Raw genomic sequence first — 15,576 nt, forward strand, 5'->3', positions numbered from 1 at the left:
GTAGCTGGGATTATAGGCGCCCACCACCATGCCCAGCTAATTTTTATATTTTTAGTAGAGAATCTCCTCCAAGGAGATTCAATGGACCCACACTCCAAGGACATTTGAGCTTAAAGAGGAAGCAGGCAGTCACCAGTGGCTAAGGAAGCCTGTAGCTGCCCTCCCCCTCTTCACCTTACTCCTAAGGAGGAGGGGTGATGTCATGGATTGGTCAGATTCAAGAGGACTGAACGAAGCCACAGGCCTGGGGTGGAACCTCAGTGTATGGAATAAAGTTAAAGGCTAGTCTCAGGCTGGGGATGGCTCCCGTCTATTTCTTCTCTCTCAGACACTGCAGGTAAGATGGGGGCCTGCGCTTCTTCCTGTTGGGAAGGAAGTGCATTTTTCCTTCTTCGCATTCCCCTCTAATCGGAGTGCCAAGCAAGAAAGAGGGGAAGGCCAAGGGGAGAGGAATGAGGACAGAATTGCCCCTACTGCACAGGTCCAGTGCAGACCCCAGGGCTCAGGGCTTCATGCTGGGGGTTGGGGCCAAGGCCCTAATAGCTAATAAAAGGTTTATTTGCCTTTTCTGCTATACGAATATTCTGCTATATGAATATCTGCTATACGAATATTCCTCCAGGAATATCCTGGGATAGTAGGGGGTGGGTGGGTTGCCCAGGAATCTGTGTTCCAGCCATCCATCTCTCAGCATCAAACCAGCGGAGGGAATGACCAAAGTCCTGAGAAAAGAAAGGGGGCAATTCCTGGCCGGGCGAGATGGCTCACGCCTGTAATCCCAGCACTTTGGGAGGCCATGGCGGGTGGATCACCTGAGGTCAGGAGTTCGTGACCAGCCTGGCGAACATGGTAAAACCCCATCTCTACTAAAAATATAAAAAGTACCTGGGCATGGTGGTGGGCGCCTGTAATCCCAGCTACTTGGGAGGCTGAGGCAGGAGAATCACTTGAACCCAGGAGCCTGAGGTTGCAGTGAGCAGAGAAAAAGAAAAAGAAGGGGGAATTCTAAGCAGAGTGAATAGCATTGCAAAGGCAAGCAATAAATGGATGTGTTAATATGTGTGGGGCAATAAACAGAGTGAGAAATGCCTGCAGTTAGAGGATCACAGAGGAACTTTATAAAGCTTATAAAGAGGAACTTTATACCACACTGTGTGAGAAGGCTAGACTTCATCCATAAAAAGATGGTCTCCTGTGTTAGCCAACTGCTAATGTTATTCTGGTGCTTACTACATGCCAGGCATGGCTCTAAATGCCTTACATGAATTAACTCATATAATTCTGAGACACTGAGATAAAGGAGTTGCCCAAAGTCTCACCAACAAGGAACCTGAGGTTCAAAGGGATGGAGTAAGTGGCAGATCTGTCCTCTTTACCAAATTTGCTACTCGACAGCTGTGACATCAACAAGCAGACAGGTTCTGTTGACCTGGACTTACCGTGAGGTGACCTGGAGGAGGTGGTATTTGAGCTGAGTCCTGAGAGACAAGGGATCAGGGCCTGCAGAGGCTGGGAAAGTTTAAGGTGCATGGGCTCCAGGATGCCTGATGAAAAAGAACCACAGACAGAAATGCCCAATGCTTCGCAGCAAGTCAAAGCCCTCAGACTGCACAGTGTGGCATCCAAGAACAGAGGTGAGCAAGCCAGCACCACTCTCGGTAACAGGGCCTGGCCCAACACCTTTTCCTTTACATCAGAAGTTGGCTGTGATCCAAGATCTTCTATTGTTTTATCAGAGTAAATGCAAATTTCTTTGAAACAAGATTTATTGTTATATTAAGAGGGAGATTTTTTTTTCCAGAAATGATGGGGGATGCTTAATTTTTTTAACTAGTATTTGTGTAGCACTTTAACATAAACAGAATTCTTTCCTTATTTCATTGAAATATATATATATATATTTCATTTTTCAAATGAGGACATTGAAACCCAGGAGATTAATTCAGGAAAGAAGCTGGGGCTCAAACTCAGTTATTCGGACTCCAAATTCTGTTTTCATTCATTTTTTTATTCTTTCATTCATTGAAAAAAAAAATACTGCATTCCCCAAATGTGCCAGACACAGGACTATGCACTGAGTAGATAGTTGATGGTAAAAGAGACATAGCTTATCTCGCAGGCCCTCTTCTCACAGTGCCTCTAACACAGAAGCAGGAATAAGTGAAGAGTGATATACTATATAATACTCTAGTATTTCTAATCAGCTCCCGGTGATTACATCCACACCTTTGCAAGGTTCTCATGCTTGCATTTTAGTTAACTGCTCCCATTCTTTCACCGAATGCCTGCTTTGTGCCCATTGTGTGCTAGACATCGTGTATGGACTGTAATACACAAGCAGTAGGGTTCAATCTGATAACACGTATGTGCAAACTACCTGGAAGTATTTATTGAGCACATAGTCGTGGAAAAGCAGTATTTCAGCAAATATTTATCAGCACCTTGATAATCCTAACAGCTAATATTTACTGAATACTATGTGCCAAGGACCACAGTAAATTCTTTACACACATTATCATTTGGTCTTCACAGTAACTCTTCAGAGGCAGGTATTTGAGAGCTTAAGTCAACATGCTCAAAATCACACTAGAAAGCAGTGGCAGTGGAATTTGAATCCAGGCAGCCAGCATTTCCTACTACTCGGCTGTCCTAACCTCCCACCCTATGCAGGGCGCTGGTAACACAACGGTGAACACCGGTGCGATCCCTACCCTTAAAAGGCTTACAGCCTAGGAGGGAAGATAATCTTTAAACAAATCATATGCTGAGAATGTCTAACATGGTACCTAGTCTCCTTTGAGCTTCATTCAAGCTTCCCCAAGAATATGCCTTGTCAAGTGGACCCAGAGACTGAGTTCTTAAGCAAACAGAGCAGGGAGGGAGAAGTCAATCCAGACAGGGGGACAGCACAAGGAAAAGCTTTGAGGTAGCAAGAGGTCTGGCAGTCTGAGGCTGTCACTGGGCTGAGGGCAAGGCCAGTGAGGTAACCTTGCTAAGGAAAAGAGCATGAGGAGCGGCACATAAATCTACATAATTCAAAGGTTTCTCCAGCTGCGGGACGGGAGAGGTCGGCCGAGAGCAAGATAGTGTGTAGAAACGCCAAGCAGGACGCTACTTCATGTGAGGCGGGAATGTTAGTTTGGATCAGCCTGTTGATAGATGGAATGGAAGCATGTAGGTTGATGAAAAATGCAGAAGAGAGAATCAATGGAGGTTGGGTGGGGAAACGAGGGGAAGGAGGGAGTCAAGCAAGGTTTTTGGCTTGAACAACCCAGTGGATGGCTTGGGGACAGCTTGGGGGAGGAAGATGAGAGTTCAAGTAGCATCCAAGGTGGCTGTGGACAGCCATATGGAGCTGTTAAGTCAGGGGGCTGGATGGACATGTGGCTCTGGAGCTTGGAGGTCCTAACTGTGAAGATCATCTTGGACAAAGGTGAAATGAGGGTCTAAGTCAGAGCCCTAGAGGCCTTCCACTATTAAAGGTTATTATTAGAGAGGTCAGGTGTGGTGGCTCATACCTGTAATCCCAGCACTTCGGGAAGCCAAGGCAGGAAGATCGCTTGAGCCCAAGAGTTGGAGCTCAAGCCTGGACAACATGGCAAGACCCTGTCTCTACAAAAAATAGAAAAAATTAGCCAAGCACTGTGGCACATGCCTGTGGTCCCAGCTATTTGGGAGGCTGAGGTGGGAGGATCACCTGAGCCTGGGAAGTGTGGGCTGTAGTGAGCCACGATCACACCACTGCATTCCAGCCTGGGTGATGGAGTGACACCCTGTCTCAAAAAAAAAAAAAGAAGAAGAAGAAGAAAGGAAGAAAGAGAAGAAGAAGAAGGAGGAGGAGGAGGAAAGGAAGGAAGGAAGGGAGGGAGGGGGGGGAGGAGGAGGGGGAGGGGGAAGAGGAGGTTGTTATTAGAGAGTGGGGACTGAGCAAAGGGAACTGAGAAACATGGTCAAGAAGAAAGGAGGAAAGGCAGGAGAGTGTGGAGTCTGTTTTAAGGGGGGAGTAGGAGCGGGACACAGCGGCTCATGCCTGTAATCCCAGCACTTTGGGGTGCTGAGCTGGGAGGATCACTTGAACCCAGGAGTTCAAGACCAGACTGGGCAATATAGTGGAAACCCGTCTCTACAAAAAAAAAATAATAATAATAACTACCCAGGTGTGGTGGTGTGCTCCTGCAGAGCGCCTCAACTACTCCAAAAGCTGAAGTGGGAGGACTGCTTGAGCCTAGGTGTTCAAGACTGCAGTGAGTCATGATGGCATCACTGCACTCCAGCCTGGGTGACACAGCAAGACCCTGTCTCAAATAAATAAATAGCCAGTGGTCTGAGATGCAGAACCTGATGTGACTGAATTTTTAGCAGGGCACAGTTAAATAAGGGAAAGGTTGTTCTGACCTGGGTTTCGTCCTGGGGGTCTTCATGAAGGCCAGGCCTGAGGTGCACCTGGGCAGGCTACATGCAGGAGAGGGCCTGAGGGTGAATGTTTGGGAACAGCAAATAATACCAGCAGGTAGAATGAGGAGGCAGAGCTAGAGGATGCGGTGGAGGTCATCTCACCCATGAGGTGGCATCACCCGTGTCACCCAGTCACTGGCCACTTCATGCTCATTTCATGCTCACAACAGCCCTGCGGTAGGAATTCACTAACCCTTTGTCATAGATGAGAACACTCAGCCCCAGCCATCGCAACTGACTGTTCAGACGGTGCAGATGGAAGTGGGGAAGGCAGAACTCGGCTCTGGGTCTGAGTCTGGTGCTATCACCTCATGCTTCCTCGACTCGAGTGGCAACGAGGGGAAGAGATTAGAGATGATCCGGGCTGGACAGAGGTGGAGAGGAGGGAATAAGTGAGAGGGATGTAGGGTGCAGAATCAACAGGATGCGGAGAGCAGGTAGCAGCTGAGAAGGACAAGGAAGAAGGCTGGGGCTTCTGGCTGGAGTAGTCAGGTGAACGGAGGTGGGAACAGCAGGGTATGGGTTCAGGGGAAGACGAAGACTCAGATGAAGAGCCCGCTGGGCCTGCGTGACGGGTGGTGGGGCGGTGTTGTCAGGAGGCAAAGAGAGACAGAGATCTGAAGGTCAGAGGAACGGTCCGGAGTGTGGAAGACCAGAGACCGTCAGTGTAATCTTGGATTTTGGTTCCTTTTTACCACTTAACAGCAGAGTTGAGAAGGGGCTGGAGCTAGGTTCTGGGAGAGAAGTGACGGGTAGGGATGGCGTCCTACCGGTGTCAAAGACGACTGCCGGCTCACCTCTGACCCGGTTTCCCCCACAGATGGCTTTTCCCTGCCGCAGGGCCCTGACTGCCAAGACTCTGGCCTGCCTCCTGGTGGGCGTGAGTTTCTTGGCACTGCAGCAGTGGTTCCTCCAGGCTCCAAGGTCCCCGCGGGAGGAGAGGTCCCCGCAGGAGGAGACGCCAGAGGGTCTCACCGACGGTCCCGCGGCTGGCGCGCCGCCCTCGGAGCTCGTCCCCGGGCCCCCGTGCGTGGCGAACGCCTCGGCGAACGCCACGGCCGACTTCGAGCAGCTGCCTGCGCGCATCCAGGACTTCCTGCGGTACCGTCACTGCCGCCACTTCCCGCTGCTTTGGGACGCACCGGCCAAATGCGCCGGCGGCCGAGGCGTGTTCTTGCTCCTGGCCGTGAAGTCGGCGCCTGTGCACTACGAGCGACGCGAGCTCATCCGGCGCACGTGGGGGCAGGAGCGCAGCTACGGCGGGCGGCCAGTGCGCCGCCTCTTCCTATTGGGCACCCCAGGCCCCGAGGACGAGGCGAGCGCGGAGCGGCTGGCGGAGCTGGTGGCGCTGGAGGCGCGCGAGCACGGTGACGTGCTGCAGTGGGCCTTCGCGGACACCTTCCTCAACCTCACGCTCAAGCACCTGCACCTGCTCGACTGGCTGGCTGCGCGCTGCCGGCACGCGAGCTTTCTGCTCAGCGGCGACGACGACGTGTTTGTGCACACCGCCAACGTAGTCCGCTTCCTGCAGGCGCAGCCACCCGGCCGCCACCTGTACTCCGGCCAGCTCATGGAGGGCTCCGTGCCCATTCGCGACAGCTGGAGCAAGTACTTCGTGCCGCCGCAGCTCTTCCCCGGGTCCGCTTACCCGGTATACTGCAGCGGCGGCGGCTTCCTCCTGTCCGGCCCCACGGCCCGGGCCCTGCGCGCGGCCGCCCGCCACACCCCGCTCTTCCCCATCGACGACGCCTACATGGGCATGTGTCTGGAGCGCGCCGGCCTGGCGCCCAGCGGCCACGAGGGCATCCGGCCCTTCGGCGTGCAGCTGCCTGGCGCGCGGCAGTCCTCCTTCGACCCCTGCATGTACCGCGAGTTGCTGCTAGTGCACCGCTTCGCGCCCTACGAGATGCTGCTCATGTGGAAGGCGCTGCACAGCCCCGCGCTCAGCTGTGACCGGGGACACCGGGTCTCCTGAGGCCAGTTGGGCGGCTTCAGCCCCGGGCCTCCACTCATGACGGTGTCCATGCTGAGAAGGCAGCTTTCCTGCTCTGGGTACCTTACGTCCTGCCCAGCTCTGTACACCTGAATCCCAGCTGCGCACTGAAATCAGCTGGGGTGGGGGGGTGTGGAAAATGCCTACATCCTGGCTCCATCTCCCGAAGTTGCGATTTGATTAGTCTGGGGTGGACCCAGACATGTTAAGTATTTTTTAAGTTCCTCCAGTGATGCGAATGTGCAGCTAGGCCTGAGGACCACTCGGCTAGGCTATCTGTTCAACCTCGCAAACCCAGCTCCACCGCCCTCTCTGCAAGCCTTCCGGGCACCTCGCTCCCACACTCGGGTCCTCGTGAGCAGTGGAGCAAGGGAGACCTGGGAGCGTGGGAGCCAGGATCAGCGTCCCCTGCCATGTGTCTACAAATGTCAGTTGTGATTTCCACTGTTTACAAGTGAGTGGAGCTGGAGCTGGGCTGACAGTGGTCAGGTGGATCCCACTCCCACCTCCCCCAAGAAGTCAGCCAACACGCAACTGAGGCGCATGTGGCAGCCTTCCTCCCACCACTGCCCCAGTAAACCGTGAGGTAGAAATCTTCGCCGTGCAAAGTGGAAACCAGAGGCCTGGTCAGTGACTAATCCAGGGCTATGGTATTCCCAGACAGCACACCGCTGTGGTCCCCTCCACACTCACCCCAACGAAAGCTAATGGCCTGGTTTGGGTCCTGCCGCCAATACTCACCCCCACGGGTCAGAGACAGGCTCCTTGCCGGGGTCTGGGACTCAGGGTCAGTGGGCCTTGGACAACCCAGCAGGGAGTTCCGGGGAGTCCGAAGTGGAGAAACGCTGGTGGGAACATGGAGGCCAGTGTTGGGGAGCCTGTGGAGGCAGGTGTGTAGAATTGTGTTCGGGAGGTGGGGGATCTGAGACCGAAGTGGACAGTGGTTAAGATTGTGGGACCGGGCAAGGTGGCTCACGCCTGTAATCCCAGCACTTTGGGAGGCCAAGGAGGGCGGATCACGAGGTCAAGAGTTCGAGCAAGCCTGGCCAATATGGTGAAACCCCGTCTCTATTAGGAATACAAAAATTAGCCGGCCGTAGTGGCTCATTCCTGTAATCTCAGCTATTTGGGAGGCTGAGGCAGGAGAATCGCTTGAACCTGGAAGGCGGAGGTTGCAGCGAGCCGAGATCGTTGCACTCCAGGCTGGAGCCACTGCACTTCAGCCTGGGTGACAGAGCAAGACTCCATCTCAAAAAAAAAAAAAAAAGAGTTTGCAGGGGTGGGTGGGAACTTGGTGCTTGGGGCTCTGAGAACCAGGCTGTGGTCCTGACCTCCAGCAGCTTCCAGTCATCTTGGCAACATAGAAAATCAAGGAAACGGCCTAAGGGCAGGCAGAAGTGTGTGTCAGCAAGGTCCCAACTATGTAAGATGGACACAAGGGACTCACCTTCAGGGAGGAAAGAGTCTGGGCAGAAAGTCAGGAGACTGGCCGAAGGTCCTTCCCTGCCTTCAGGACGAAGACCAGACTCCTCAGTCCTGCATTTCAGGCTCCTGCCACCAGGCTGCCACTCACTGTTCCCTCCCTCCTACTGTCGGCCTCCATCCAGGTGGCAGTGCCTGCGTTTTGTCAGGCTCTCTCTTGCCTCTGCATTTTGCACAAGCTCTGAACTGGTTACCGAAATGTCCTCCAACCACCTCCATCGTGCATGTCTCTTGCACCGGTTAGGACGCCTGTTAGGGAAGCTGCCAGCTGCCCACCTGAGTCGGCTGTCCCCTTCCTCCTGGGCACTCACCTAGACTCCATTTCCCAGCACCCCATCCCCTGAAGTTAGATGTGGCCCTGTGACTAGGCCCTCATGGATGGACGGGAGTGGATGAGGATCACTGTGGCACCTGGGCCTGCATATGCTCTCTTCCTCCTTCCCATTCGCTGGAACATGGATGGGCCTGGGACCCAGCTCTGACTTGGTGCAAGTGAGAACAATGCTCCAGGCCCAAGTGGAAGTTTCTCAACTACTGACATTTGGGGCAGGACAGTTCTTTGTTGTGGGGGCCAGTCCCGTGCATTGTAAAACACTGAGCAGCATCCATGTCCTCCACTCACTAGATACCAGTATCACAGCCCAAGTCATGACACCTAAAGTATCTCCAGATGTTGCCAAACATACCCTGGTGGGCAAATTCACCCTAGCAGAGAACCGCTGGCCTAGAGGAAGGCAGAGAAACGAGGATTCCTGAGTTCCTGCACGGAGCAGAGCAGCCCGGGGACCAACCTGGAATACTCAGTTCAGACTACTGAGGAAGACAAAATAAACTTTTATGCTTTTAAAAAAAATTATGGACAGAACAATATAGACAAAAACTTTTATGATTTTTCAGCCTCTGGGGTTTGTCTACTCTGTTACAGCAGCTTTGCCCTGCTAGTATTTTAGTCTGTTCAGGCTGCTGTAACAAAAATACCATAAACTGGGTGTCTTACAAACATTTCTGAAAGTTCTGGAGGCTGGGAAGTCTAAGGTCAAGGTCCCAGCAGGTTTGGTGTCTGGCGAGGGCCCATTCCTCAATGCCTTCTTGCTGTGTCCCCGCATGGTGGGAGGGGCAAGCAAGCTCCCACGGCCTCTTTTACGGCGGCCCAGATTCCATTGGCGAGGGTTCTGCCGTCATCACCTCATCACCACGTCACCTTCAGGGCTAGTATTTCAACGTAAGAATTCTGGGGGGCCGAGCGTGGTGGCTCAGTCCTGTAATCCCAGCACTTTGGGAGGCTGAGGCGGGCAGATCACGAGGTCAGGAGATAGAGACCATCCTGGCTAACACAGTGAAACCCCGTCTCTACTAAAAATACAAAAAAATTAACCAGGCATGGTGTTGGGAACCTGTAGTCCCAGCTACTCGGGAGGCTGAGGCAGAATGGCGTGAACCTGGGAGGCGGAGCTTGCAGTGAGCCCAGATCACACCACTGCACTCCAGCCTGGGCGACAGAGCGAGACTCCGTCTCCAAAAAAAAAAAAAAAAAAGAATTCCGGGGAAACATAAACATTCCGACCTTAAGTCACCTGCTGTGTCCCCTTTCATCCCTTGTTTCTCACCAAGTAGACTGGCTGCTCCCAGAGAGGCCATGTCTGATTTACATCAGGGCTGTCACAGATTTACGCAGCGGGAACCCGTGGCAATTCCCATCACTCCCACTCCTGGAACTTGAGCAGGTCATCTCACCTCTCTGAGCCGCTCTTTCTGATAAGATTTGGCTCTGTTTCCCCACCCAAATCTCATCTTGAATTGTAATTCCCACATGTCAGGGGAGGGACACATAGGAATGGACAGGCGGGAGGTGATTGGATCATGGGGCCGGTTTCCCCCACGTTCTTGTTGTGATAGTGAGTTCTCACGAGAGGTGATGGTTTTAAAGCGCGGCACTTCCTTGTTCTCGCACACACTCCCTCCTGCTGCCCGTGAAGAAGGTGCCTGCTTTCCCTTCGCCTTCCGCCATGATTGTAAGTTTCCTGAGGCCTCCTAGCCATGCTTCCTGTTAAACCTGCAGAACTGTGAGTCAATTAAGCCTCTTTCTTTTATAATTACACAGTTTCAGGTAGTATTCTTTATAGGAGTGTGAAAATGGAAAAATACACTTTCCACGGTGATGTTCCATGCCAGGACCATGTAAATCCTCTGTAAACCACATAGGAGGGTACTGTCATTCTGCAGGCTTACTGGCAGCTCTGAGAGGTTGAAGGAAGCAGGAGGAGGTGGCACTTCTGTGACCTTTCTGCAGCCCTTGCCGTGGGCCTTCAGTAGCCACAGCCACTTGTCCCTTGCTGATCTATTTTCTGAGCAGGCCATAACAAATACTCCTACATGCTTTTGGGGTGAATGGATGAGTGGATGAGTGCCATCTGTCCCAGTGGTGTGGACTGTATCTGTTAGGACAGCAGTCCCCAACATTTTTGGCACCAAGGACTGGTTTTGTGGAAGACAGTATTTCCACAGACCAACGTGGGGGATGGTTTGGGGAAGATTCAAGTGCATTACATTTATTGTGCACTTTATTTCTATTATTATTACATGGTAATATATACTGAAATAATTATACAACTCACCATAATGTAAAATCAGTGGAAACCCTGAGCTTGTTTTCCTGCAACTAGACAGTCCCATCGGGGGTGACAGGAGACAGTGATAGATTATCAGGCAGTAGATTCTCATAAGGAGCACGTGACCTAGATCCCTCGCATGTGCAGTTCACAATAGGGTTCATGCTACTATGAGAATCTAATGCTGTGGTTGATCTGACAGGAGGCAGAGCTGAGGTGGTAATGCAGGCGATGGGAAGCAACTATAAATACAATGAAGCTTTGCTCACCTGCCGCTGTGCAGCCCGGTTCCTAACGGGCCACAACCAATACCGGTCATTGGCCCAGGGTTTGGGGACCCCTGTGTTAGGATACTGTACTAGTTCCCTATTGCTGCTGTAACAAATTCCCACAAGCTTGGCTTAAAAGCACACCCATCTGTTACCCTACAGTTCTACCCGCCAACTGCACTCCTTACTGGAGGTGCTAGGGAAGGATCCATTTCTTCGCCTTTTCCAGCTTGCAGAGACCCCCTTCCTCCATCTTCAAAACCGACCATATGGTGGCTCTTGGTGCCTTGCTTCCACAGACACATCACTCTCTGACTCTCCTGCCTTCTCCTTCCACTTCCAAGGACCCTGTAACTACACTGGGCCTAGCTAGATAACCTGGGATTCTCTTCCTATCTTAAAGTCAGCTGATGAACAACCTTCATTCTACCTCCAACCTTACTTCCCTTTGCTATGTAACATGGTGACATGCGACATGTAACATTCTCATGTAACATGTAACAGTCACAGGTTCCAGGTATTCAGTAGGGTATGGGCAACTTTTTGGGCAGCCGTTATTATGCCCACCACAGTGCCCAGTCAATATTTGTGGAATAAATCAACAGTAATGAAATAATGCACAAAAATGAATCAAACAGGGGTGCTTCTTCCACACAGACCTCCATGATGCGAGCTCTCATTCTGGACTACTGAGTGACATTAATTCTGAATTCCCTGCCCCTAGCTGCCATTTGTCAAGGGCTTACAAGAAACAGGAAAACAAGAATGCTGAGGCCAGAATGCGGACGGGTCCTCTGGAAGGCCCGAATTGTGCTTTGACACAAAATCACACAAAAAATGCTTTTACAGCCTCCTCCCATTTCCCTGACAGACAGGCGGATTATCCCCATTCTATTCCTAGAGATGAAGATTCAGGACCTTGCCAGCCCCGAGACTCGGGAAGCCGCTGTTATGCGTCGGCTAGGTGACTCTGGGTCCTGGCCACCCGGTGCTGAAGCTGGGCTGCACGCGTGTCCAGGTCCACAGAAGGCTGCAGTACCCGCGCAGCCCCGGCATCACCTGGCGCCACCTGGCGCCACCTGGCGCCACCTGGCGCATCGCTCCCCACGGCACTGGCCGGGCGCTCCCTGCTCCGCTCGTTCGGCTCATGCGGCCCGCGGCCGCCAGGGGGCGCGCCCCGCACCCCGCACCCCGCATCCCGCATCCCGCACACACGCGGACTCAGCGAAGCAACCGCGGAGCGCGATCCCCCAACGCCCCTTGTGAGGCCAGCATGACTTTGACACTCAAACCCCTCAAGAATCCCCTGAGCAGGGAAGATGATGCGCCTTTCTCAGGAACCTAGATGGAAACAAAAATCTTACACAAAATGCTAGCAGGCGAAATGCGGTGACATGTAAAAAGGAGAATCTATCAGGACGGAGGTGTGTTTATACCAGAAATTCCAGAGGGGCTTAGCATTAGAAAAACTGCCAAACTACATAAATAAGACAGGAAGATCCGTCAATGAGGTACATTACATCAAGAGAAATATGAGCATTTCAGAGGCAGTGTGAAAGACGTTTATTAAAATTCAACATCCATTAGTGATTTTAAAGAAAATCTTAGTAAGAGGTGAAAGCATTTGACGGCATTTTGCTTAAAGTTAGGAGCAAATGAGATATACCCATCATCACTACTTCTGTTCAGAATTGTCCAGAACTTGAGAGCACACCAAGACAAGAAAAGATACAGAAATATAATAATTGGAAATAGAGGAAGAACTTTTTCAAAATCTCAGAAGTTTAGAACCCTATTGGATCCAACTTCCCTTTCTGTAACAAATGAATGCCACCCTCTCCATCCTGAAATGAAATACTTAGATAATATAACACCTCCACACACATATTTTCAAAAAACCAATACAATGCTTTTATTGTGAATTATGTAAATATGAAGTAAATAAAAGAAAAATACTTTAAAATAAAATGTTCATTTTGATGTGTGAATTCTTGGGCCCAACAACAAAAAATAAAACTCCCCTGCAAATTTCCAAATCTCTCCCTAGGGGGCAGTACACCTCTTCAAGAACTATTAGTCTACATAGAAAAACCACCAAAAAAAACCACACACGCGCACAAACCCTCCAGATAGTTCATTAGATTACTAAGAAAAGGTAGCAACTTCTCCAGATAAAAAATCAATATACAAAAATCTAGGCCGAGGCGGGTGGATCTCTTGAGCCCAGGAGTTTGCAACCAGCCTGGGCAACATGGGGAAACCCCATCCCTACAAAGAATACGAAGATTAGCAGGGAGTGGTGGTGGCACCTGTAATCCCAGCTACTCAGGAGGCAGAGGTGGGAGGACCGCTTGAGTCCGGGAGGTCGAGGCTGCCGTGAGACCTGATCGTGCCACTGCACTCCAGCTTTGGTGACCCTGTCTCAAAAAGAAAAAGACCAAAAGAATCTATTTAATTCCTACATAGTAGCAACAAGCTGTCAGGAAAAATCTTTTTTTTTTTCTTTTTTAGAGTGAAAGCAAGTTTACTAGAGAAGTAAATAAAAGAATGGCTACTACATAGGCAAGGCAGCAATGCAGGCTACTTGACTGAGTATACCTATAAGCTAAACAAGGGGTGGATTATTCATGAGGTTTCGGTAAAGGGGGAACAATTTCCGGAAATAAAGGTCCCTCCCCTTTTAAAACCATATAGGGTAACTTCCGGACGTTGCCATGGCATTTGTAAACTGTCGTGGCGCTGGTGAGAGTATCTTTTACCATGCTAATGCATTATAATTAGCATGTAATGAGCAGTGAGGACCACCAGAGGTCACTATCATTGCCATCTTGGTTTTGGTAGGTTTCAGCTAGCTTTTTTTTTTTTTTGCTTTTTTTTTTATTATGCTTTTAAGTTCTAGGGTACATGGGCACAACGTGCAGGTTTGTTACATAGGTATACATGTGCCATGTTGGTTTGCTGCACCCATCAACTCGTCATTTACATTAGGTATTTCTCCTAATGCTATCCCTCCCCAAAACCCCCACCCTCCGACAGGCCCCTGTGTGTTATGTTCCCCACCCTGTGTCCATGTGTTCTCGTTATTCAACTCCCATCTATGAGTGAGAACATGTGGTGTTTGGTTTTCTGTCCTTGTGATAGTTTGCTTAGAATGATGGTTTCCAGATTCATCCATGTCCCTGCAAAGGACATGAACTCATCCTTTATTATGGCTGCATAGTATTCCATGGTGTATATATGCCAGGAAAAGTCATTTTTTAAAGTGTCAATAGAAACAAAATTATACTCAGGGCTAAATCTAAAAGAAGATATGCAAGAAAATAATTAAAAATTATGTTAAGATATATGTATCTTACATTTCTTATATGTATAAATATTATGTATCTTTATGTCTTATAGCTATGTCTCCCAAGCTGGAGTGCTGGAGTGCAGTGGTGCGATAGATCACAGCTCACTGATCACTAATGGCTCACTAACCGTGTATTGCTCAAGCTGGTTTCGAACTCCTGGGCTCAAGCAATCCTCCTACCTCAGCCTCCCAACATCCTGGGATGACAGGCATGAGCCACCATGCCTGGCTATTTTTTAAGATTTTTTTTTTAAATACACAAAGTAATGTAGAGAGACATCATGATGTACCTCTAAGCCCCTGATTTCCTTGTGTCCTCACCGCAACCAGAAAACAGGATTATCATCCCTACTTGAAAGATGTGGAGGCCGAGGCCTGGGTAGAGAAGAGACCTGCCCAAGATCAATGGAGCCTGCCAGGCATCGAGGACTAAGGGCTTGGGCCGCCTGCCTGCCATTCCTGGGCTCTAATCACCACCCCAGCCACCATGCCTTGGGCCCACTACTCCCAGAGTCCACAGGCTAGAGCTGCATAAGGCCAGAGGCTGGGTCTCCAAGCTTCAGAGAAAGGAGGCAGACGGTAATCTGGCCATCTAGTCACTGGGGCACCTGGGAGTGTTCTATCTCACACAATATACCCGAATCTACATTTCAATTAAAACTTACTGAAAATAGAACACACACCAGCGAGGAAAAAATAAACCAGCCATAGCACTGTTCACACTTTCAGTGGCAGGAAAGCGTCCCAGCCCCTGCCACCTCAGACGCATGCAGAGCTGGGCAGGGTGGAGGGCAGAGCTCAAAGGCAAGGCCCCGCCTCAGTTCCTCCACCCCAATGCCTCACCTACTCACTCCCCTAAACCCTGAAGAAAGAGCAAATAATAATGATGGAGAGACAGGAAGTCCAAGCCTGAAAGGTTTTGAGAAATGCCCTCCCTGCCCGGCTCCCATGCATGGGAAAGAGGGCCCTGAGAGAAGTGGCGGCCAGCCTATCCCACAGCCGATCTGCAGCAGGGCAGGGAGCCCAGGTGTGACCCTCACTCATAATCCAGCCCTGGGAGGGCGGTCTGTGAGGGTTTGAATGACACAAATATTAGGAATGTTTGTCGGCCCCTGGACCTCTGCATTCAGTCAGCCAGGGCTACAGCCGCCTGCCGGAGGAAGGCATGGAGCACAGCCAGGGCCTATGACTGGGTGTACTGCCTGCGGGAGCCCAGACCACAGGTCCCCAGTCTTCAGCGGTAGTTTTCAAACCATGAACTGAGGCCTATGTGTGGGTCCTGAAATCAATTCAGAGTCTGAATCCCACATATAAAAAAATTAAAAAGAATAAAATAGAAATATGAAGTGAATTACAGAAAGTAAAGATATAGGATCATGATATAAAACGTAATTCTCATTGTGGTTGTAGTTTAAAAAC

The 15,576-nt window shown here is 50.6% G+C and overlaps 1 protein-coding gene across 1 annotated transcript; it reads left to right on the forward strand.

Annotated features, from left to right (window-relative positions):
- The first annotated feature begins 259 nt into the window (after positions 1–259).
- Positions 260–8,217, forward strand: B3GNT6 (UDP-GlcNAc:betaGal beta-1,3-N-acetylglucosaminyltransferase 6). Its single transcript, XM_002822271.4, has 2 exons — positions 260–337; positions 5,276–8,217. The coding sequence occupies exon 2, from the start codon at positions 5,276–5,278 to the stop codon at positions 6,428–6,430; it is 1,155 nt and encodes a 384-aa protein (XP_002822317.2). The 5' UTR covers positions 260–337; the 3' UTR covers positions 6,431–8,217.
- The last annotated feature ends 7,359 nt before the right edge of the window (positions 8,218–15,576 follow it).

The sequence above is a fragment of the Pongo abelii genome, chromosome 9, assembly GCF_028885655.2.
Source record: "Pongo abelii isolate AG06213 chromosome 9, NHGRI_mPonAbe1-v2.0_pri, whole genome shotgun sequence".
NCBI classification, from domain to species: Eukaryota; Metazoa; Chordata; class Mammalia; order Primates; family Hominidae; genus Pongo; species Pongo abelii.

Coding starts and splice junctions, on each gene's coding strand:
- B3GNT6 (XM_002822271.4), top strand. CDS start 5,276: ATGGCTTTTCCCTGCCGCAGGGCCCTGACTGCCAAGACTCTGGCCTGC.